At 41.9% G+C, this 26,169-nt stretch overlaps 1 protein-coding gene across 2 annotated transcripts in view; it reads left to right on the top strand.

Annotated features, from left to right (window-relative positions):
- The first annotated feature begins 2,832 nt into the window (after nucleotides 1–2,832).
- LOC134611501 (tetraspanin-33-like) overlaps nucleotides 2,833–26,169 on the top strand; it is a 51,985-nt gene continuing 28,648 nt past the window's right edge. For both annotated transcript variants that reach the window (XM_063455426.1, XM_063455427.1), the window contains exons 1-6: nucleotides 2,833–2,958; nucleotides 3,733–3,790; nucleotides 5,101–5,225; nucleotides 7,849–7,923; nucleotides 8,683–8,778; nucleotides 16,062–16,190. In XM_063455426.1, the coding sequence (XP_063311496.1) occupies nucleotides 2,902–2,958; nucleotides 3,733–3,790; nucleotides 5,101–5,225; nucleotides 7,849–7,923; nucleotides 8,683–8,778; nucleotides 16,062–16,190 (540 nt within the window). In that variant the 5' untranslated portion in view covers nucleotides 2,833–2,901. The remainder of the gene's footprint in view (nucleotides 2,959–3,732; nucleotides 3,791–5,100; nucleotides 5,226–7,848; nucleotides 7,924–8,682; nucleotides 8,779–16,061; nucleotides 16,191–26,169) is intronic.

Genomic DNA, 26,169 nt, shown 5'->3' on the forward strand with positions numbered 1-26,169 from the left:
ATGTGAACTACAACGTGAGCAGGCTTACGTACCTGGTAGTATGTATGAAGTTTTGAGATTCGACAGGTATGAAAACCTGGATAAACCTAAAAAGGGATAGAGTGAGAATGGATCCTGTGAGACCTGTGTAATCTGTATAGGCTGGGATTAGGGATTCTAGCAGTATGTGTGGGAGGTGTAAAATCTATGAGTATGATAGTGACATGACTGCCCTTGCTTGGTGACAAGCGTTACGCTGAGTCCGATACCTGGCAGCAGGGGATTGGCCGTGTAATGTGTATATATGGAAGGTGATCAGATGATATGCATGTCACTAAACTGATCTGGGAATGCAAGGGACTTTTTAATGTGAAGTGACAATATGCAGAATCATAAATGTTGCTGTAAAGTGACGTATGAATGTATGAACCAGAACGTGTGATTCAAAAACCGAAAGTCTTGTGAGACGTATATGCCGTGTTCTTGAATACTCGTGTTACGTCGTCTGAGTGTGTCAAGAAAAGGCCTGAGTTTGTAAATGCCATGTGAAATTATGTGAAATGACCATCTATGCAGAAAATGTTGTAACGTGACGTATGAGTGGTTGAACCAATGCGTGTGATTCAACCCGAAACCCTCTGTGGAAGGTAGGACTGTGTTCTTATATACTCGTGGTATATCGTATGAGTATGATAAGAAATGGCCTGAATAGTTAGTGCCATGTAATCGTAATGTACATGGTTGTAATAACATCATATCTCCATTATACTCTTTGAAAATAGGACCGTGTCCTTGAACTTGTGGTATGTCGTACGAGCATGACAGAAAAAGGAGCCGTAATGTAGGCTAACCATAACAGTAATATACATGTAATATCTGCATTGTAAAATAAAATAACTATCGTGTAAAATAAGTATTTGAAAGTTTAACCGATTACTGTGCAGGAAACGTATGATTGGTTGGATCAGTACGTGTGATTCAACCCGAGTATGCATGAAAAGGAATTAAATCCTTGTGTCATGGTTAACAACAAATAAATGAGGCCTGTAACGTAGGCTGATTTAATTGTAATGAAATGGATAATTATTAAAAAAAAAAACTCCAGTAAGCGTGGGAGTCCAATGTCTATACAGAAATGTTAGCTGGTTTTATACCCTTGATGTAATAAGTGATACCTTAAAAATAGCATGAAAATGGTCTGTCTATTTAACCAAGCAACTTTTTAACCAAATGTAAATACATGAAATGATGAAATGTAACTCACGAAAAAAGATCTATGTGAATACATAGCAGAATAACCGAATCTTAGTATGAAGGGAAACAGAAGTTAGCATGAATAGCTTAACCGTATGCATTTTAATGCGAACAGCAATCGTGCATAGAATATACTATGAATAAGTGCCGACCAGAAAACACAAACCGAAATGGCAATCGTTTAAATGAAGCAAGGTTGTTTTTACATGAAATGCAATAATGTCTGAGAAGCCTGTAGTACACTGAATGACCGGTAGGGGTCAGTGTGTAGGCGAAAATGCAGTGGTTCGATGGTTTGTACATGAAATGCAATAATGTCTGAGAAGCCTGTAGTACACCGAATGACCGGTAGGGGTCAGTGTGTAGGCGAAAATGCAGTGGTTCGTTGGTTTGTACATGAAATGCGATAATGTCTAAGAAGCCTGTAGTACACCCAAAGACCGGTAGGGGGTTTAAACGAATGATATGCATGAACATGCAATGGTTTTAGAACAGACTTAGACAAAATGCAGCCGTAAAGTGAGGACCTGACCCGTGCATGGTGCCGTGGGACTGATGCCTGGCATAACGGGTAGGTTGACTTACAGTTTGTGAGTCACTTGGACACCATCCACGGCGATGATTGAAGAAAGAAGGTGGTAGGCCGGAAAAGCCTGTGGCTGGATTCCTGACACAGCTCTGCTTAAAAACCTCATGGAGTAATCAGGTAAAATGGCGTCTGGATGACCCGGAAGTGGAAATGATGCAGCGCTGACCTCGAACGATATGGAGCCAGGTAAGGGGTGTCCCTTAAGTAGGGAAGAGGTGTGTCATACGCCCCTCCCACAATTACAGGCCAAAAGGCCTTAATACATATATATATCATATGGTCCAGAGAGGCCAAGATGCTGCTGAAAGTTGAGTGCTCCAGCATTGAGTGGCTATTGACTAAATGAGGCTGTGGCGCGCACCACAAGACAGGATCCACAAGATGTATCTGAATATGCTGAATTGGGATCACTTTAGCTGTTTCTAGCATCTTTCTAGAAACTTAGCTAGATGTGATGCTGTTGTGGCTGGAATAACTTCTATAGCCCTGCTTCTTCATTTTCTAATTTTATTTATACATTGAGTTCCATGAGAAGTTAATGAAAAACCAACAGGTGAAAGCAGTATAATCACCAGTGGAGATTTTTCAAAATGTTCTGTTCTAACAAAATTGTTCAAAAATGGAAAAGGAAAGAATCACCAATGGAATTTGTCTTCTGGTTTCACTGGTTTCCATGGTGATTGCACCATTTGTTTTTTAGCATTTTAGACCACTTTTTTACAACAGTATACTTTGCTAAATCTCCACTACTGTGTTGGTTCACCACAGCCATCATTGACTGGCACAGCTCAGAGTTGTGGAGTAGACCATTCTAAAATTACATCTATTACATACAGTGATTGTGACACTCACAATGGATATTTGTACTGCAGCAGCGACATACGATTAGGTAAATCTTGGCTCAATACATAAAGCAAGCAACAAACGTATGAGTGCACATATAGCATGATCGTACATGTCTGTTAGTTTACTCACTCCTCCCTTCCTTTCCCACTGCCACATATCTTTGTTTCTTATTATCTCTCTGTTGAGCTGTGTATCGTGGATTACAAAGTTCTTTGAAAACAATCTCAGGCGACATGAGGACCACTCACATTGCAAAGTATTGTCTGTTTGTGTCATGTTATATTTTTTGGGTGAGTATTGCATTTCGTTTAATTTTGCTGTGCTTATAAAATGTGGTACACCGTACAACTGTATATAAACAGGAGTGAACTGCTTTGGATGAATCAGTGAGAGTAAAGGGAGACAAACCCTAGAGCGTAAAGACACGATATGCGTTTGTGTGATTGATGTAACTGTCATAGAGTTTAAAGCAGAGTGGACATACGATATAGGTTCTTTATCTTTCTATGTTTCTATGTTGCTAGGTTATACTGACTGTATAAAAGAACTTGCTGTAGTTCAAGTGGGTATTTTTAGTGGAAAACTGACACTAATGTATGATAGAAGTAATTTCTGGTTTGAACAGCAATGATGCTTAAATCCAGTTAGGTTTAATCACCAAAATGTTGGAAAATAATATCATCAACTATGTTTTTATGTACAGCTATTTTGTTGCAAACAAATGTTTTGAAAGGCAATGTTTACATAGCTGCCTATTGCAGCCTCTAGCGGCAGTCACTCGGAAAGCCAGTAGAGGGACTTCCTAGACGAGGTCCTGCAATCTTTCCAGACAATACGCCCCTGTCCAGTGCGCCCCAAGTTGGCCACCTGTGTTGCTTTATGGAATTAAAACAGACACTGTAAGTGGGGCAGATAAATTGGAGTGTATTGTGAGTCAAGATGTTCAATAATTAGTTAGAAATAAGGAAGTGCTCTGGAAAGTAATACTTTAAGGAATCGTGATTTTGTCTTGTCCAGTGAATATATTAATGATAATGAAAGACATTTCTCCTCTTTCTGAACAGGTGGCTAGCGGACTAATGATTGCTGTAGGATTGTATGCTAAACTCAGTAGTGAGAAAAGTGAGTATAACCACACTGAAACCAAAACCAACCAAACCTAAAACAGATTGTGGAGAGTTATGAAAGTGGCATGTTCTGGAAAATAATGCACGTAAGGCATTCACCATTGGAAGCCAGTAAAACCAGTATGCACATTCCATTGGTGACTCCGTCCCTTTTACAAAAAACTTTGATAACTTACCCCGTTTGAGGTCTGTTCCCTAACTGACAGTAGGGATGAGCAAGTGCGAAAAAATTTGATTTCGGAAATTCGGGTAAGTAAAAAAAAATAAATAAAAAAAAATTCATCTGCTTAGGCAATTCGGACCAATGGCATTCGGTTCGGCACTTCAGAGCTTCGGACATTCGTAAGCATCCGAATTTCACGAAATTCGGCCAAATGTACATTTGGAACGAAACTAATTGCTCAAGTATAAATGACAGTCAGTTGTACAGATTCAGCTAGTTTGCGCCTATAACGCTAAACCTCCAACACTCACCTGCTGCAATGAGACATAAACCTGTGTCCATTGTTGTTTCAATACACAACTTCTCAGTAATGTTATCACTTAATGAATGTGCCCCTGTGATTAACTTGCTAAATACACTTTCACACAGGACAATCCTTATACCAGTGGAAACTAAAATTATAAGCAAATTATAGTCACGCTGCACAGGCAATACTAATTATATAAATAGCTGCAGTCACTAATGCTACTGCTCTTCTTAAAATGTAACCATGTATAAAGGAGTGTATTTTGTGGATGCCTTTGTTATCGTATAGTATAGTCAGACCTCTTTGAAATGGAACAACAACATTGCAAAGCATCTAATAATGGTGTATATATTGTACATAATACCATAAATAATGAATTGCTAAGCTATTGCCATATTCATAGACGGAATCCCCTTTAAAGTTTAAAGGGGCATTCTAAACATGTTCACAGCAGCATCGTGTAGTGGCTATGGTGTGGTCCTATGTGTTTCTGTCAAACCCTTCTTGTCCTCAATGTTCTAAGGTTATCAATGTACCTACAGATGAGTCAAACTATGGGAGTTGGGAAAGCCACGTATTTTCTCAAACTGACCTAAAATGTGGTGACAGAAAAAAAGATGGTATAAATAGCTGAATAGGAAAAAAATATTTAACTCAGCTTACTGACCATTTGGTTTTGCACATTCAGTTTTCAATTTACCATAATGAATTCCTTTACTTGTATACCATAGGAATATATACTGCTCGCAATATTAGACAATACCAGTAATGTGCTGCTATTCGTCAATGAACAATGTATAAAAAGAAAATAACTGGATTCAATCTGGTCCATCAGGTATTGTGGATTCTTTTGTCACAGACCCCTCTATCATACTGATTGCGGTGGGAATTCTAATGTTTGCTATAACCTTCATAGGATGCATGGGAGCCCTCAGGGATATGCATACACTACTTAAAATTGTAAGTAGACATTTATATGTAATGGTATATGATGTATATGACTTCCACTCAGTCTGCGGCTGACTTTCATGGCATAATTAGCACCATGTAAAGATTTCTAGAATGAGCAAGCCTAGAGAGGCCATCAAGCAAATATCCACATAAAATAGACTCTTTATTTAGCAGATAACACAATACTAAATATACCAAACAAAAACACACAAGTGACAGAGGCTAATACCAATACGCAGTACAAGTGAATTTAAACAAACACTTACACAAAGCCTCTAAGTGCTGGACACTTGGTGCTGGAAACCTACAATCCCAACGTTTCGGCACTAAGAAATGTGCCTTTCTCAAGGGACAGAATAGTATCTGCATCAGCATCTATGCATTTCTGTACAGCTTCACATAAGATACAGAACTAGATTGCAAAGAGGACTAGAGTTATTGTCATGGTCTTAAACAGGGTCAGGTAAGAGACTTTGGCCAGGGTTAACGTTTGGTTCTTTATTGGTAACTTTAGACATGGTAACTCACAATTTAGTACAGCTATGAAGCCAAAGTGGGAGGAGGAACTTATATAGAGGAAGGTAAGTTAAAAAGGGAGAACTGCAAGAAAATAGAGTCAGGTTAATCTATAAGTGAGATATTGACAGAAGGTAGACGGAGAACCTATAAGTGAAATTATAGGTATGTATAAGGAGATAAAACAGAAATCAAGAGTTAGGCAGTATGCCCCAGATACAAATACAAAAAGAGAAGTCCTGCGCTTAGTCCCATTACCAGCTGGGCCAGCAGAAAGGACTACAATACACATCAGCCCCAATATATAGTAAAAACCAAAGAAAAGAAAATGTTACTTGCGCTTTCTCCTTAATCCCTATGTATATTTAGACAAATGGAGGTAATTTAGTTGCTCCAATGGCCATTGGAGGGAATGCCCGCCTGCCAACGTCAAGGCAGACCCCCCTAAGCGGGTCCTAACACCCCAGATACAGTTGCAAGAAAAAGTATGTGAACACTTTGGAATGATATGGATTTCTGCACAAATTGGTCATAAAATGTGATCTGATCATCATCTAAGTCACAACAATAGACAATCACAGTCTGCTTAAACTAATAACACACAAAGAATGAAATGTTGCCATGTTTTTATTGAACACACCATGTAAACATTCACAGTGCAGGTGGGAAAAGTATGTGAACCCCCTAGACTAATGACATCTCCAAGAGATAATTGGAGTGAGATGTCAGCCAACTGGAGTCCAATCAATGAGATGAGATTGGAGGTGCTGGTTACAGCTGCCCTGCCCTATAAAAAACACACACCAGTTCTGGGTTTGCTTTTCACAAGAAGCATTGCCTGATGTGAATGATGCCTCGCACAAAAGAGCTCTCAGAAGACCTACGATTAAGAATTGTTGACTTGCATAAAGCTGGAAAGGGTTATAAAAGTTCATCAGTCCACGGTAAGACAAATTGTCTATAAATGGAGATAGTTCAGCACTGCTGCTACTCTCCCTAGGAGTGGCCGTCCTGTAAAGATGACTGCAAGAGCACAGCGCAGACTGCTCAATGAGGTGAAGAAGACATCCCAAGAATATTGCTGAACTGAAACAGTTCTGTAAAGCGGAATGGTCAAGAATTACTCTTGACCGTTGTGCACGTCTGATCTGCAACTACAGGAAACGTTTGGTTGAAGTTATTGCTGCCAAAGGAGGTTCAACCAGTTATTAAATCCAAGGGTTCACATACTTTTTCCACCTGCACTGTGAATGTTTACATGGTGTGTTCAATAAAAAACATGGCAACATTTCATTCTTTGTGTGTTATTAGTTTAAGCAGACTGTGATTGTCTATTGTTGTGACTTAGATGATGATCAGATCACATTTTATGACCAATTTGTGCAGAAATCCATATCATTCCAAAGGGTTCACATACTTTTTCTTTCAACTGTAGGTTATTAACAAGATATAATTAGATAGTAGAGAAAACCTATCGATTAAAGTATAGGTTATTTAGAGGGACAAGACAAACAGAACGGTTTCAGATTTGCAAGTAAAATAGACGTTTAGAGAATCAGCCCCCTGTTTCAAAAGAAGTACTGGTATTTCAGGTAAATTACACTTCGCAATCCTGGTTAGTAGCGTAGATCAGGTTCATATAAAGCAGGTTAGTAACCTTAAGCAGGTTTATATTGTAGATCAGGTTCGTATAAAGCAGGTTGGTAGTGTAGTTCAGGTTGGTTTAAAGCAGGTTGGTAGTATGCAGGTTGGTAACCTTAAGCAGATGGGTAGTGTAGATCAGGTTGGTATGAAGCAGGATGGTATCCTTAAGCAGATTAGTTGAGTAGATCAGGTTGGTTTCAGTTACGTTTATAGGAGCCAGGATACGAAGTTCTTTCAGGTAGACCATATCTTCAATCAATGTAAAGGCCCCCTTATGAGCAAGGTGTGGCTCTTTATAGACAGATGTAGTCATTCATTCGAGGCAGGTGAGAGAGAGACTGTGGATTAAGACTAGTGGCTTGGGAGGCCACTATTGGTGGAAAACTGGAATTGTTAAAATAAAATAAATGAAACATGATTTTGGATGTCAGGATAGGATCCTGACAGTTATTGATGCTGTTCTGTTTTACAGTTTGCCTACATGCTGGTCATAGTACTGATTCTTCAGTTCGTGGCCGCAGTACTTGGTTTTATGTTCTCTGGAATGGTAAGTACCTCTTCTTGTTTCTATGGAAATACAACACAAGTGGCCATGATTTGTTTTTGTTATCACAGCATGATACCTTCTTTCAGGTCTGGACTGGGAGAAGAATTCAGCCTTGGCATTTTTTAATCACAGCAGCCCACTAAGAATGGGGCGGGGCAGAGTGGGTGTGTTTTGTTATCACCAATGACAAGCACAACCCCTCTCAAAGTGAGCATGTTGGTTTAATGCTATTCTAGGGCAGACCATGCTCAGAGCTCTGCTGAAGAGCTCTAGCATGAGAAAAAGGCCCTGTATTTGTTCTGCACAGCGCAAGCAAATTAAATAATATGCTTGCGCTGTGTTTCCTTGCAACTTGTCTCTGGTGTCTTTATAAATGGATTGCGCGGGCCCTGCAAGCACCAGCAGGGGAGATTCTGTGACCTCCCCTGCCAGCCCTGGCCCATAGCCATCGCCGCCCCCCGGACATTTGCCAGGTGTGCCAGGTGTGCCTGTTTTTTTGTCTTAATCATGAAATATGTTTAAAGAAAGCCTCTGGAACCCCTAAAGCAGCTTTTCAGCTTGCTGGAAAGCTTTATGTGTGAAGAGTGTGTCCTCTTTTTTCATTTTACAAAAGTGCAAATTTCAATAAAAATCATTTTGTCACAATATTGACAAAATTGGATTATTATGGTAGTATTGCCATTATTTTTGCATTTATGCATTTTTTTGTTTGTTCTCTAATATTTATACATGAAGATAATGGTATTTTTGACTTTGTAGGTTCTAGAAAAAGCTGCATCTGTGATGACAAAAGCGATAACTCGATATCGAGATGATCTGGACCTGCAAAACTTTATTGATTACATTCAAAAGAAGGTAAGAACCCATTCACATCCATTACAGGGCCATTGTTAAAGGGACACTTTATTCACCCAGATCACTTCGGCTCATTGAAATTTCTGGGTGCAGTGTCCCTTTTAGTCCTGCAGTAAAAAAAACATTGCAGTTTTAGAGAAAATGTAATGATTACATTGCAGGACTAACACTGCCTATAGTGACTGTCAATCATATTGGTACTTGCGAGGGTGTGGAGATAAGGTGATGGCGCACACAATGGTAGATGGTTATCTTGATATTGGTATAAAATACCGAGGTGCTGTAAACATAAAAGACCAACATAGGGCAATATGTATATACAGAATAAATAAGATAAGATAACTTGGAACACTCACAATATTTAGAGCCCATATAAGTCAGCTCTAAACTGTAATAGCGGGTTCATCAATCAGATGCAGGTGTAAAAGTGTATTTAGGTCCCCCGGAAGGCGATGGAATTTCTCTGTATGGTAAATCAGGAACCAGATTGATACAGGATAAAAACTTTTACTCACACAAAATAAAAGAAAGCACAATGCGTTTCGACCTTATAGAATAGGTCTTCCTCAGGGTCATATGACATAGCATATGAGCAAATGTTCATATATACCATTAACAATCAATTAAAACAATACACATTTGGTAATTAAAACAAACCCATCCCCTTCTCCATATATGGAGTAGTTCCTGAGTATTTCTGCCTCAACAAGTATAGAGGATGAGGCTGTATCCTGAATGGGCGTGTGCACGACCTTCCTAAGATGGCCGCGCATCTATTGCGTTGTTCGTTCTTCCGGCAGGCGTCAACTTGTACGCCTGTAGATTTCGCCAATAAGTCCATGCCTTACAAAAGGAGTTGTCCATATAGTCCCGCATATATATAGAGCTCAAAGAAGAAGTAAAAAAAAGCCGCCATTTAAAAAAAGGGAAAAGTGAGGGTAAAAAACATTAAAGGGACACTATAGTCACCTGAACAACTTAAGCTTAATGAAGCAGTTTTGGTGTATAGAACATGCACCTGCAGCCTCACTGCTCAATCCTCTGCTATTTAGGAGTTAAATCCCTTTGCTTATGAACCATAGTCACACCTCCCTGCATGTGACTTGCACAGCTTTCCATAAACACTTCCTGTAAAGAGAGCCCTATTTAGGCTTTCTTTATTGCAAGTTCTGTTTAATTAAGATTTTCTTATCCCCTGCTATGTTAATAGCTTGCTAGACCATGCAAGAGCCTCCTGTCGTCAGTGGTGTATCCTGGTTTTGTGCTGCCCTAGGCAGGACAAAACTCAGGCGGCCCCCTCCCGCCCGCGCCACCCCCATCCAACCCTTCCCCCTGCCCGCACCACCCCCACCCTTCCCCCGCCCCGCCTTCTAAATACACACACACACATTCACTTACAGATACGCATACACTAGCTAACAGAAACACACACTCGCTAACAGAAACACACACACACACTTACAGACACACTCACACTCACTAACAGACACACACTAGCAGATACACACACACTAACACTAACAGACACACACACGCACTAACAGACATACACACTAACAGACATACATACACACACACACACACACACTAACAGACATACACAGACACACTAACAGACATACACAGACACACTAACAGACATACACAGACACACTAACAGACATACACACACACACTAACAGACATACACAGACACACTAACAGACATTCACACACACACACACACACACTAGCAGGCATACACAGACACACTAACAGACATACACAGACACACTAACAGACATTCACACACACACACTAACAGACATACACAGACACACTAACAGACATACACACACACACTAACAGACATTCACACACACACACTAACAGACATTCACACAGACACACTAACAGACGTACACACACACACTAACAGACATACACACACACACTAACAGACACACACACTAACAGACACACACACTGACATACACAGACACACTAACAGACATTCACACACACACACACTAACAGACATTCACACACACACACACACTAACAGACATACACACACACACACACACACACACTAACAGACATAAACAGACACACTAACAGACATACACAGACACACTAACAGACAGACACACACACTAACAGACATACACACACACACTAACACACACACACACACAGACATTCACACATTCACAAACACACACACACACACACACACACACACACTAACAGACAGACAGACACACACACTAACAGACAGACACACACACTAACAGACAGACACACACACTAACAGACAGACACACACACACTAACACACACACACACACACACACACAGACATTCACACATTCACAAACACACACACACACACACCGACATTCACACATTCACAAACACACACACACACACTAACAGACATACACACACACTAACAGACATACACACACTAACAGACATACACACACACACACTAACAGACACACACACTGACATACACAGACACACTAACAGACATTCACACACACACTAACAGACATACACACACACTAACAGACATACACAGACATACACAGACACACTAACAGACAGACACACACACTAACAGACATACACACACACACACACTAACAGACATACACACACACACACACACACATTCACACATTCACAAACACACACACACACACACTAATTGACATACACACATACTCACTCACTCACATATTTAACACATTTTTATTTTTATTTTAAATTTACCCCCCCCCCAGCCTCCTTACCTTTGGGAATGCTGGGGGGGGGGTCATCTTTCTCCCTGGTGGTCCAGTGGCTGCTCGGCAGTGCTGGCGGCCAGCCGGCCGGCGAGGGAGCACTTCCTCTGAGCTGTCTGCTCAGATCCCTCGCGCGCCGCACAGTGAGGCTGGGAGGCGGAGCCGGAATATGACATCATATTCCGGCTCCCAGCCTCACTGTGCGGCGCGCGAGGGAGCTGAGCAGACAGCTCAGAGGAAGTGCTCCCTCGCCGGCCGCCCGCCCGCCCGCCAGCCCGCCTGCCAGCACTGCCGAGCAGACCGCCCAGACGGCATGTCAGTTAGCCGCAAGGCTAACAAGGCATTTGCCCTGGGCGTTTGGGGGCAGCTCTTTTTGCCGCCCCCTGGAAAATGACGCCCAAGGCAAATGCCTTGTTTGCCTTGCGGCTAATACGCCCCTGCCTGTAGTGATTAAAGTTCAATTTAGAGATTGAGATACAATTATTTAAGGTAAATTACATCTGTTTGAAGTGAAACCAGTTTTTTTTTTTCATGCAGGCTCTGTCAATCATAGCCAGGGGAGGTGTGGCTAGGGCTGCATAAACAGAAACAAAGTGATTTAACTCCTAAATGACAGTGAATTGAGCAGTGAAATTGCAGGGGAATGATCTATACATCTGATCTTTATTTAGCTAAAGTAATTTAGGTGACTATACTGTTCCTTTAAAAAAAATAACACGGATTAGTTTTATAATCATCTTACTAGTAAATAAAAGAAACATAATATGTTAATTCTTCCAAGAAATAAACCGTTTAATATAACATACACAGTACAGGTTAAAAGCTTGTTTTAATAAAAATATACATTTGATTAAAAAAAAAATTGTAAAAAAAGATAAGAGAGGGTGGATTGATTAAAGGACCACTATAGGCACCCAGACCGCTTCAGCTTAATGAAGTGGTCTGGGTGCCAGGTCCATCAAGGATTAACCCTTTTTGCTGTAAGCATAGCAGTTTCAGAGAAACTGCTATGTTTACTTTAGGGTTAATCCAGCCTCTAGTGGCTGTCTCATAGACTGTAATTTTCACAGTGAGAAGACGCCAGTGTCCACAGGAAAGCATTGAGAATGCTTTCCTATGAGACCGGCTGAATGCGCGTGCGGCTCATGCTGTGCATGCGCATTCAGCCGATGACGGGAAAGGAGGAGGAGAGTCCCCAGCGCCGAGGGAGTCTGGCGCTGGAGAAAAGGTGAGTTTTTAACCCCTTCATTACCCTAGAGCCCGACGGGTGGGGGGCCCAGAGGGTGAGGGGGTCCCAAGGACCCTATGGAGCCAGGAAAACGAGTATATTTCAAAGTCAATATTTAGCCCTTTTGGGCACAAAGTCTGTAATTCGAATATCCAATTAATTATTTTTTTTACTTAAATTAAAAACATTATCACCACCTTTCCAGTGGGTTGATACTTTTTGGATTGCCATAAATTCCATTTCTTTTGGATTGGAATTATGTATTTCTAAAAAATGCTTTGACACACTGTGGTTTAAAAATATCCAATTTTGATATTTCTAATATGCTCATTTATTCTTGTCTTAAGGGGTCTCAATGTCTTCCCTATATATTGCAATCCACACGTGCATTTTAATAAATACATTTAAAAAAATTGATTCACACACATGTGATAAAAGAAAAAAACATTAAAATCCTTTTTTGTTATGGTGGATGTAAAGTTTTCTTTCTATTTCTTGATAATAAGGGTATTTTTACAAGCATTACAATTCCCACGGTGATAAAAACCTTTTTGTTTCCTTTCTCCTTTTGAACATAACTAGAGGTTAAAATGTGCTTAACATTTTTAGCCCCTCTAAAAATAAATCTGGGTTTATCACCTATAAAATCATAAATATCATGTTCTTGTTTAAGAATATGCCAGTTCTTAGTTATAATTCTTTTAAAACACCTATGTTACTGCAGTAGTTAAAAATGAGTGGGATTTGTTTTTGTTGTATTGTTTGATCTCTTTTTTCATAATTTAGTAATTGTGATCAATTTAGAGCTTTGATGCTATCAATACTTTTTTGAAGATTTTCTTCTTTGTATCCTTTCTGTAAAAATAGTTAAAAAAAAAAAAAAAAGATGACTGGCTATTAAAATCTGTTTGGTCCAAACAATTTCTTTTTAGACATAAAAAAATACCTTTAGGTATATTTTGTAGCCATGGGTGATGGTGGCAACTGCTTTTTTCAATAAAACTGTTAACAACGACACGTTTAAAAAGAGAGTGCATATTTTAAAACTATTATCTGGGATATAAATATTAAGATCTAAAAGGTCGATACTAGTGGAGCTGATGTTTTTGGTTAATTTAATACCCCAAGCATTGGAGTTAAGACAATTAAAAAAAAAATTGAATTATAAATGTCATCACTTAAATAGGACCAAGTTTGCTCCACAGCCATGTCCCTGGTAAATAAATAATATTTCCCAATATGACATAAAAAGATTGGCATAGCTGGGAGCAAACTTGGTTCCCATAGATGTGCCTCGAGTCTGGAGGTAAAAATCATTTTCAAACCAGAAATAATTATTATTTAAAATCATCATGACTCTCTTAGTAATAAAATCAATATGTACATCTAAAAACTATTTTGATTGTTTTAAGTAAAAATCTACTGCTTCAGTGCCTATACAGTTTTCTATAATTTTATATAAACTGGTAATGTTACAGGTGATTAAAAGATATCCTTCTTCCCATTTTTGGTCTTCTAAAATTTTTAAAAGGCTCTTGGAGGTATGAGGGGCAAGATTTAACTAATGGTTGTAAAAAATAGTCGTTAAATTGTGATATTGAAGATAAAATAGAATCTATGCCTGAAACAATTGGCATGCCTCTGGGATTTTCTAAATTTTTATGAATTTTTGGCAAGGCGTAGATAACTGGTATTTTAGGGTGTTCGGTCAAAAGAAAGGAATGCTTGTTTTTATCTAACGCATTGTTATTCAATCCTTCTTGTCAAAATGATTCATATTAGATTTTTATTTCTGTAGTAGGATTTTTATTTAGTTTTTTATAAGTAGTCAAATCTCGTAGCTGGTATCTAATTTCATTAAGATTAAGATATGGAGGGGTCTTGCTTAAGGTCTTTCATAACCTTCCTCTCTTTAAAACATAAATTATGTTTGTATTTTGATAGAGGTTTTATCTTGTAAATTTCCTCCAAGCATGCTTTTTCAAATACTTCCATGCTCTGTGATTTAAGAAATTGTGGATAAAATGTAGATTTTTTTCTTAAAATTAGTGTGTTTAATTGTAATACCATTATGTTTATCGTTATCAGCTATAGTTAAAACTTCACCTTTACTTGAAATTTAATTTTTACATAAAAAAATGTTTTAAACAATTTTCTAGTAAATCTATTTATATCAAAAAAGCATACAATTTATTAATAGAGCAGCTTGGGGCATATTTAACCTCTAGTTAAAACTTTTTCGTGTGTTGGAGATAAGATCTTCTTTGATAAACTGAAAATCCTTATCTCCGTTGTTTTTTTCTTCCTTTCCTGGTTTCACTCTCCCTCCTCTAGTACCTCTTCTGACATTCTGTGTCTTTTTATAGGAGTTTTGTATAGTTTGTCCCTTCTCCAAAGGGGCAGCGGGAGGGGGAGAGGGGGTTGGTGTAGTACACCATGTCTTGAGTACCGGAGAGCGCGTGCTCCTTCTTTACAGGAGCGGGTACGCTCCGAGATAGTGAGCTTCCCAGGGTTATGAGGAACATATGAGCGTTACCATAAGTAATCTATAAGAATGTAACATGTCGGAACCATAGAACAAAATAAAACAAGATATATGGGGACTCTCCTCCTCCTTTCCCTGGTTTCATGCCTATTGTTATGCGAGAGTGTGTTCCTGATCTTGATTTTCTGGTATTTGACTTTGGCTTATTTTTTTTTACTTCCCTGATATCTGGTATCCTTGACTTTTGGCTTTCCCTCATCTTTGTGTCTGATTCTGTGTCCCTGACCTCGGCAAGTATTTTGACTACTCTTGGAGACGTTAAGTCCGGCCATTCTAAGGTCCGGTTATACGTTATCCTTAGTCCTAAGTGTGACACAGTGCTGCGTGCTGGATCAACTTGTAATCCTGACAGTAAGTAGCTGTGGTGGGCCAACAAGACATGGACACCGCTGGATCAAAGGTGAGTTTAAGTTTCTTATTTTAATCTCTACAGGGAGGTCCTGAATCTAAATGGCACCAGGGACGCTCTAACAAGATATATATTTATAACAATCCGTTAAGAAACCCGCTTTCACTTTTTAAACAGTACATACTACACTTCTCTAAATAAACACCTTTATTAATCTCACCCAATATTACCCCATGAAACTACATTTATAGGGTAAAGTCACCTAATAGTGTACATACAGATTTATGATATGATTATGTGATACTGTAAAGTGAAAAGCATTGCATTAATTGTTAGTAGTTATGTAATACGTAAGCAAACTTATTTTCTCATTTTCTCTTTGTCTTACAGTTTGAATGCTGTGGTGTCAACGCCTATACAGACTGGTCCCAAAATATTTACTTCTTCTGTGTAGATAACAACCCAAGTCTGGAAAGTTGTGGGGTGCCCTATTCTTGCTGCATCAGGGAAAAAGGCGAGGTAACAAGTACTGCTACTGTGCACTTTGCTATTAATAAATAAAACACACCTGATGGGTTCTACAAATCATAGAACCTGCTCTAGAACCTTAGAATTATCAAGAATACATACCTTTCATTAACCCCTTAAGGACTGGACTTTTTTTGCGATGTTGTACATTTGCGACCAGGCATCTTTTTACACTTTTGTGGTGTTTGTGAAAAAAATACATGTTTTTTGACTTTTATGTGAAAAATCTTTTATTCATCTACAAAAGCGAATGAAAAAAACTGCTAAATAGATTCAAAATTTTGTCCTGAGTTTAAAAATACCCAGTGTTTACATGCTTTTTGCTATTTTTTTGCATGTTATAGGGCTATAAGTACAAGTAGGATATTGCGGTTTCAAAACATATATTTTTAAAATGTATCAATAGTGACATTGTAACACTATTATCTGTCATAAATCGCTGAATAACACCCCACATGTACATATTTTTTTTAAAGTAGACAACCCAGGGTATTCAATATGGGGTATGTCCAGACTTTTTTAGTAGCCACTTAGTCGCAAACACTGGCCAAAGTTAGCGTTCATATTTGTTTGTGTGTGAAAAAAGTAAAAAACTAAATTGAACGCTAATTTTGGCCAGTGTTTGTGACCAAGTGGTTACTAAAAAAGACTGGTCATACCCCATTTGCAATACCTTGGGTTGTCTTCTTTCGCAAATGGTATGCCATCATGGGGGTAATTCTCATTCCTGGGCTACCATACGCTCTCAAAGGCAACGTAACCAACCTGGTCATTTTCAATGTAAAAATATTTGACCCATATATTTGACCCTGTAACTTTCAAAAACGCTATAAAACCTGTACATGGGGGGTACTGTTATACTCAGGAGACTTTGCTGAACACAAATATTAGTGTTTCAAAACTGGAAAATGTATCACAACAATTATATCATCAGTAAACGTGCTGTTTATGTGTGAAAAATGCAAAAAAAGTCACTTTCACTGACAATATCATCGCTGTGATATGTTTTACTGTTTTGAATCACTAATATTTGTGTTCAGCAAAGTCTCCCGAGTAAAACAGTACCCCCCATGTACAGGTTTTAGGGTGTCGTAGAACGTTACAGGGTAAAATACAGTGCTAGCAAATTAAATTCTCTAGACTTTTGGCCTGGGTTGGCAGGCAGGTCCCTTAAATTGCAATCAATAAAATAACTTAATTATGTAAAAATATTACATAAATACGCACGTAGAATTTAAATATATATGCATATTTATATATTTGAAGTCTACGTGTATATTTATATAATTATTTATGTCATTTTGTATATGGACATATGAATAGTTCGTATTCTTTTTATTTATTTATATATACATAGATATATATACAATTTCATTCTAAGTGTATTTTGATATAAATATATATATATTAATATCAAAATACAGTTAGAATAACATTTCGTATAGATATATAATTTTTTTTAATTTTTATTATTATTTTTAATTTTTTTAATTTAATTTAAATTATTTATTATTCGTATTTTATAATAATATATATATACAATATATATATATAGTTATTATATATATTATATATATACGTGTGTAAATTAATTATAAGTGTATTTTTATATTAATATATGTACATATTAATATAAAAATACACTTAGCATGACATTATATATATGATATATAGACATATATTATATAGGTATAATATATGTCTATATATCATATATATATATACACATATATAATAATATTTTTTTTTTATTACCTTTCACTTTAAATTTTTTTTTGATTTTACACTGGCAGGGAGACTGCCTGTCAGCACAGACAGTCCCCCTGCAGGCAGAGACTAGGACACCTATTGTGACCATGTGGTCGCTCTGTTGAGCGATCACATGGCCCCAGGGGTCCTAATCCGCCATGGGGAGACTGTCTGGGCTGCAGGCAGTCTCCCCACAACGGGAGCAACGCCGATCGCCGCCGGGGGAACGACGGCGATCGGGTAAGTACATTTTAAATTTAGGACGGTTCAGGACCGTCGTCGGTCGGCAACGCAAAAATGCCGATGACGGTCCTGAACCGTCTTGCGTCCTTAAGGGGTTAAAGGAACATTATAGTCACCAGAACAACTATAGCTTATTGACTTTGTTCTGGTGAGTAGAATCATTACCTTCAGGCTTTTTGCTGTAAACACTGTCTTTTCAGAGAAAATGCAGTGTTTACATTACAGACTAGGGATAACTTCACTGGCCACTCCTCAGATGGCTGTTAGGGATCCTTCCTGAGTTATGGCTGCCTAAAATGCATCCAAACATTCAGTGTCTCCTCTCTCTGCATGCAGACACAGAACTTTCCTCATAGAGATTCATTGATTCAATTCATCTCTATGAGGAGATGCTGATTGACCAGGGCTGTGTTTGAATCCTGCGGTCTCTGTCCCTGTTCTGCCTCCTTGTCAGTCTCAGCCAATCCTATGGGGAAGCATTGTGATTGGATCAGGCTACCACTTCTTATGATGTCAGCACACTGCTTGTTTTTCTGAGTCTAACAGCATGCAGATTTACAGCTTCAAGCTTGAATACAGTAAGATTTTTACTATATGTATGGAGGCATGAGGGACCCAGGGGGGCTAGATGGTGGTTTTAACACTATAGGGTCAGCAATACATGTTTGTGTTCCTGACCCTATAGTGATCCTTTAATTTATTTGCACACAGCTTTATCGAGTAGGAAATTACAGGATATACTTACACCATTGGTTTATTTACGATAATTGCATATTTTTCTCCGCTCTGTGAGTTTTATTGACGTGAAGTTCTCTGATTCCCTCACACATGAAATTGTGAGCTTTATTTACATGGAGCTTTGTTATACAGTCATGCATGACAGCTTTGGGTCGTTTTAATGCATTCTTACATAGTACACATTATTGTGTGTTTTGTTACTGTGCAGCTCTGCTATACCATCATATACACAGCACATTACAGAGAGCTTTATTGCTCTGGAGCTCTGTGATTCACTAATTACCACCACGTTTGCTGTGAGTTTAATTGTCATGGAGCTCTGGGAAACACATGTATAGATAGTACATTACTGAAGCTGTATTCCTGTGAAGCTCTGTGATTCCCTCATGCATGCAGATTCAGAACTTATAGAAAACACACAGTGTGAGGAACACTATTGTAGTAATTTGGGTCCTTTATGAGGACCCCCCCTTTAAAATAAGATACACTTGGGAGGTGTGCTGCTATGTCACATCCATAAGTGCTTATAACTAGTTATATTTCATTTTTAGATTATACATTTTAATTGCAATATGTTGAGAAATAATGTAAAATGAACATTGCTGTTTTCATCAACTAATTTTTTTTATTTTATTTTTTTTCATGAGAACACAGTATCTATTTTAATACTGTGAGTTACAGTTCATTTTTCATGTACAATAGATTAAGTCTTGAAGTGCAGTACTTCAAGTTCTATATGTTTGGTCCATACAGTGGGTTGAGAGACACACAGGGTTTGACTAAACAATGATAAACAAGATAAAAGTCAAGCTGTACCTATAGATGATGTGGCGGCCTTTTCTATATGAGCTATTCTGCCTAAATTCACTGCGATTTACTGTTGGGTGGCTAAATTAAATTGTCAAATATTCAGCAGTATTCAAAACGTATTAAAAAAAAAAAATCAGAAACTGCAAAAAGAAGATGATTTCATATTTACTCTAAATTCTTAAATGTTAGAAATGTTTATGGAGAAAGCGCTATGGCTGTTTTACATGAGTGAAATCTACCGGCTGATTTGAATCACTAGAAATGAAAAAAAAAAAAAAAGACATTTACAGCTATAACATGGTCTCCTCACCTATTCCTATACATTTAGCGAATAGCCATAAGGTGGGTGTGCAGTTATCTCTGCCTGCTCTTATACAAAGAACAATATCTGAAGTAATGATTTCAAGCAGACATGATGGCAGAAGGTGTTGTCACCGTTACATTAACCCTGGAAGTAACATTTTGAGAGCCAGGGGTGTAACATAGGACAATGCAAAGAAAATCAGTGTGCTCAGCTCTCCGGCACTTACAGAGTTAACTGTATTGATAAGCTCTGATGTCCAATACTGGCGGATCCTGGATAACGGGATATAGTGGGAGGACACACACAGGACACACACGTCCTACTTCATGCTGACTGAGCCCACATTGCCGCAGAATCGTCCAATCGTCTTATACCTTCCACAAGGGAAAACTATGTCAGGTGTTCCCTGCTCACTAATCTTCTGCCTGCTTCAGATTTTGAAGCTCGGTCACCAGATCTGATCCAGCATCTCCTGCCTTCAGGGCAAATCGCATGACATTTGCACAGACGTTATTCGGCATGTGCTAAAACTTTATATAAACCTTTTGCACAGACGTTATTCGTCATGCACTATAACCTTAAACTCAATAAGACACGGACACTGTTAATTCTGTTTGGAGTATAAAGTCCACAGCTTTTATTAATTAAATTATTAATTAAATTATCATAAATTAACATAATTAACATAATTTAGGGTCATTGTCCAACTATACATTAAATTACTATACCCCCCACACAGTACCCCTGACAATGACCCTACCAATTGAACAATATATAACCAAATAACAATTCACTTGAAACACGGCCTACCAAAGAGGCCCCACATCATATTGTTAACTGTAGGGGTGTACCTCAGACACCCCTACACCCACAGGTTCGTCGCCACCGAAGAGCTAGAACCAACCAGTCCTTAATTCCATCAGCCCTACACCTCGGCCTGTCCAGTTCAAACTCCACGCCAAATTCCAATTTTTACTATGTCCTGTTCCGCCACAGCACATGGCTTGACCTCCTTAAGCGCATGTGCGACCCCCACCACACCTAAACAGGGCCTGCTCAATACCTTCGTGGAAGCCAAGGTTCAACAAATCATTCCCCACGTCTGACAGGTGCACCTCGTCCCTCCTAAAATACCCAGGCAACATGCCCTCTAACTCCCTGTGACGCACCACTACGCCCCCAGAACGTCTGATAAAAACTGCCATTATCTTATTAATTTTACCCCTTGATCGAGCTATTGCAGCCGGATCCCTGGCGTGCCTCCACGCAAAGCGTGGAACCATCTCGGACCACACCACCACCACACCAGGAACCAGCTCCCTCAGCCGATCCACATCCCTTTTCATCCTTCTCACCAATTCCCTTTGCGGAATCCCACCTAAGTCGTTCCCCCCTCCATGAATCAACACCACATCCGGGACCGACCCACCAACCACTTTCTGAAACAAGAAATTACATAAACTCTGCCAACTAGCGCCCCTAAAACCAAACCAACATAGAGTCACTCGTTCCAAAGGAAAGCCCAGCTGTGATCCGCTTCTGCGAACTGCGGCTCTCTTCTCCGCCCAGTACACATACGAGTGGCACAGCAACCAAACTTCCAAACCCGAAAAGAGACAAAATTAGTGGCAGAAAAAAGCAACGTCCCCATCCCATATTCTTGCACCCAAGCAATTACACCAACTTATCTGGCCTTACATACGAGCGGAATCGCACGGACTCCCACCTCCCTATTTGTTTGATCCTCTCGTCCCCCAAACCTAAACGCGCAGCCTCCGTCGCTGCCCCTATGCGGAAAGAGTGCGTCCCAAATTGACTCGGCTCCAGGCCCATTTTCTGCAATCCCATTCGAAAGACCCGCAGAAACTGAAAACGCGACAACGCCGAACCATCGGCGTGTAAAAAGAAACAACCCTTCCCTTCCGGCCGAACCTCACAGTACCTTGAGCCGCAAGCCACCGGGCAAGCCCCTGATCCTGGCAACTCATATAGTACCACCGCACGTCCCTTGCCGTAAACGTCCGTTTTAGACCGGCGCAGCCATATCTGCACCCGATCCCTACCTATGACCACGTCCTCAAACATCAAACCGCCGTTCCCCAACTTGTTGGCACTCACCAACTCACTAATGCGAAAAGCACCAAAAAACGCCCAGACAAACGCCCCAGAAATTAGTGCTACTTCGAAAGGGGAATTACACAGATCGATCAACACCCCTAACAGGTTTTGCAAGACCGAAAACGACACCGGTCGCTTCGGTTCCGCGAGCTTCTTACCCCTCTTAAAGCCTTTCAAAGCCTGGCGTATTAGAAAATTCTTCGTAATGTCCTCCCACCCGTTGAACTTGAACAAAAACGCCATGGCAGACATGCACCTATCTATCACGGCCGGTGACACCTGTTTAGCAAACAAGCGACACAGTACCCACAACAGCACGTCCACCCTCTGCCCCTGCGAACTGTCACCCCCTACCTGCTGTACCGCCTCGTCCCATTCTTTCCAAACCTTGACGTAGCCTGACCAAGTGCTCGGCGCCAGAGAATTCTTTATACACTCCCCAAGCATGCGGTCCCGAGCTGCCACATCTCGCCAGGGCAAGCCTGCCCCTGCGCCATAGCTTCCAGCGCCGCTTCCCGAAATCGTTCCCACTGAAAACGAGAAAGCGCATCAGCTACCACATTCAACATACCAGGGATGTGCCTAGCCCTAAACACCAAATTAAAAGACATACAAAGAAGGACAAAACGCCGCAGCAAACACAAAACAGGGGGAGACGACGCCGACAAACTATTGATCGCCTGTACTACCGCCATGTTATCTGAGTGAAATACAATATGCTTGTTGGACAACACCTGCCCCCACAAACTCACCGCTACCACCACCGGGAATAGCTCCAGAAACGCTAGGTTTTTAATCAGCGAGCTCTGCCTCCAGGCCTCAGGCCATGGCTCAGCGCACCAGTGACCCCCCAGGTAAGCCCCAAAGCCTCTGCTACCAGAAGCGTCGGTGTATAGACCAACAACCTCCCCTGATGTCGCCGGCTCTCGAAAAATCACCGTCCCATTAAAAGCCTGCAAGAACCGGTCCCACACCATTAAATCCGCCTTCATATCCGCCGAAACCCTAATGTAATGCGACGGCAGTCGCACCTTACTCGTAGCTTGCGCAAAGCGCCTACAGAAAACCCTCCCCATGGGTATGACCCGGCACGCGAAATTAAGGCTCCCTACTAGCGATTGGAGCCCACGCAGTGTCACCTTCTTGGCCCTCCCTACCGTGGCCACCAGCCCACGTAGCCGTGATAATTTGTCCCCCGGTAGCCTGCATTCCCCTTTACCGGAGTCAATTTCCAAACCCAGAAAACTAAGGCACGTCGTAGGCCCTACCGTCTTGTCCTCCGCCAGGGGAACCCCTACTTTGTGCGCCACCCACTGAAACACGTCCAATATCTGTTTACAACGGTCCGAGTCCCGCGGGCCCACGCAAAGAAAATCGTCGAGGTAATGCACCACCGCGCCCCCTGCCGATTCCGTCCGCACAACCCACTCCAAGAAGGTACTAAACCTCTCGAAATAGGCGCACGAGATCGAACACCCCATAGGCAGGCACAGGTCAACAAAAAATTCCCCCTCAAAACAGCAACCGAGCAGATGATGGCAGTCCGGGTGTATCGGGAGCAGGCGAAATGCTGCTTCCACATCTACCTTTGCCATCAGCGCCCCATGCCCCAGCCTCCGAACCAACTCGACTGCCTTGTCAAATGACGTATAAGAGACGGAGCTAAGAGCCGTGTCGATGTCATCATTCACCGAAGCCCCTTTCGGGTACGATAAATGATGAATCAACCTGAATTTGCCTGCCTCTTTCTTAGGGACCACGCCCAGCGGGGATATTCGCAAATCGGGCAACGGCGGTGACGAGAACGGTCCCGCCATCCTCCCCAGTTGCACTTCCTTATTTAGCTTTTCCTTCACTACCTCCGGGTGTTCCCGTACTGACTTAAGATTCCCACATAACGTACCAGGTCCCCTAACTACGTAGGGAATAAAGAACCCCTCCCGAAAATCCCGCCACAAGAAAATAGCATCTTCCCTGTTAACGTATCGCCTTAGCCAAGGCAACATCACGTCTATTTTCACCGGAGACACTCCCAACGGAAGCTGCAGTAGCCGCCGCCCCTGCGGGCCCACTTCCCCCGCCAGACTTACCCTTTTTGAAACAACGGTTGACACCGTGGGTCCCCCCGCAGCCTGAACATTCGTGCCGGAACCTGCAATTATTTCCCCATTTGCAATATCCCTCGTTGAACATCCAACAGAAACCTTTCTTTTGCCCAGCCGACCCGGCCCCAGAGGCCGCGCCGGCTGCCCCGGGAAAGGGCGCCGTCTTTTGTGCCATCATAAGGCGCATCCATAACGGCAGGTCCATTTAGTCCCACCGCATGCTCGCATTCGCTGCCAGCCGTTGACGAAATTGTTCGTCGTACCTCCACCAAGCCAAACCTCCATAGGTTCGGTACGCATCTCCTATCCCATCCAAATAACAAAATAGTTCCGAGTAACGCCCTGGAGCCTTCTCCCCGATTACACTAGCTAGAATGCAGAAGGCCCTCAACCAATTCCCAAAGGTCTTAGGTATCTTGCGATACCTCCGCCTTTTTTCTTCCTCCTCCTTTTTGGCATCCTTCTTATCCTCCTCCTTCAAGTCTAAGAACTCCTCTAGGAGAAGGAGGGAAAATATCTCCACAAACTCACCTTTCCATATCTTCTCTTTCACTTCCACTTTTAAATGACATCCGAGGGGGCCCGCGAAGGACACGTGCACATTCTGCCGCGCCGCATCCGGGACATCACCTACCTCACGCTCCTCGCCCCCTCCTTCCAACCCAGACAACTCAGCCCCCGCTCCTGACTCACCTCCGCCGGGCACGGACAACCGTGTCCCTCCGAGCCCCGCCGCCCTGTCCCGACTACTCTCTCGCGCCCACACCTTCCCGAATTGCGCAGGCGACCCCTCCGTCCCAGACCAAGAATCTAAAAATGTTCTTAAATCCTTTAACAACTGTCCTGGGTGTCGTGTGTGTGGGAACTCACCACTCGAACCTCTGGCCGCAGCTGGCTGCAGAGGCGCCGTCCTTCCGTCCACCTTTTCAGGCACCGGAGAATCCTGTTGTCGCCGACTCCCATCCGCCTGGACTCGCCTCGAGACCGTAGGGGTATTGCTCCGAGACCTGTAGGGAGAAGGAAATCTGGGAAGTCTATCCTGAACCGTCCTCACCCGCCTTTCCTCCCTACGTTCCTCCCAATCCTCCTTAGCGACGCTTCGTCTCGCAGGGCGACTGCCCTCACGAGGTGGTCCCCTCCACCGATCACTGAGCCTCCCTCCCGGTGAACCTGATCTTCTCCGCTGACTCCTCCTCCTGCTATCCCTGGAATCACGCCTCCTGCAACAGGAGCCTGCTACGCTGCACCCGCTCCGCGCAGGTGATCTTTCCCTGCTCCCTGAACTCCTTGTTCTGCTCCTCGAGACGCTGCGCCTGACGCCAGAGAAGCGTCGTTCTGCTCTCCCCTCACTCCCTGCGACCTCCATGTCATGAAGCTGACCCTGAGAGCGGCCAGATGGGCCCTCTCGCCTACCGCTGACATCCCGAACTAACTTAACAGGAGGAGCACCCTGCCCTTCAACTGTCAGTGCCGAGCCTGGCCTCTCCTCGGCCGTCTGCCCCAAGCCAGATTCCTCATCACTATCCTGGCAGACTGCCGTGCGCCCAGACCCACTCGCTTCTTGTGAGGTCCCCTTGTCCCTGCATCTGTCTCCCTGACCTGCCTCAGCCTGAGACGTCCCTGCCATTACTCCGCTGTCCTGGCCTCCCCCCAAGGCCTGAGGGGCCGTCATGTATCCGCCATCACCATCACTCCCCTGCCCTCCAGCATTCACACTAGTGGCTGACTCACATGACTCCCAGCCAGCCTGGCCTCCGTCCTGGCCGTCTTCTGAGATCCGCCCGGACCGTTCCTCCTGCCAGCCGCGGAACCGCGTGGCTTGGATCCTTCCGCCACCATGCGCTGTACGGCCGTCCTCGCCAGGCCGCTGCCGCGCCCACCGGAGCGAGCCGTGCGCCTGCCT

This window comes from Pelobates fuscus, chromosome 5 (assembly GCF_036172605.1).
Source record: "Pelobates fuscus isolate aPelFus1 chromosome 5, aPelFus1.pri, whole genome shotgun sequence".
Lineage (NCBI taxonomy): Eukaryota > Metazoa > Chordata > Amphibia > Anura > Pelobatidae > Pelobates > Pelobates fuscus.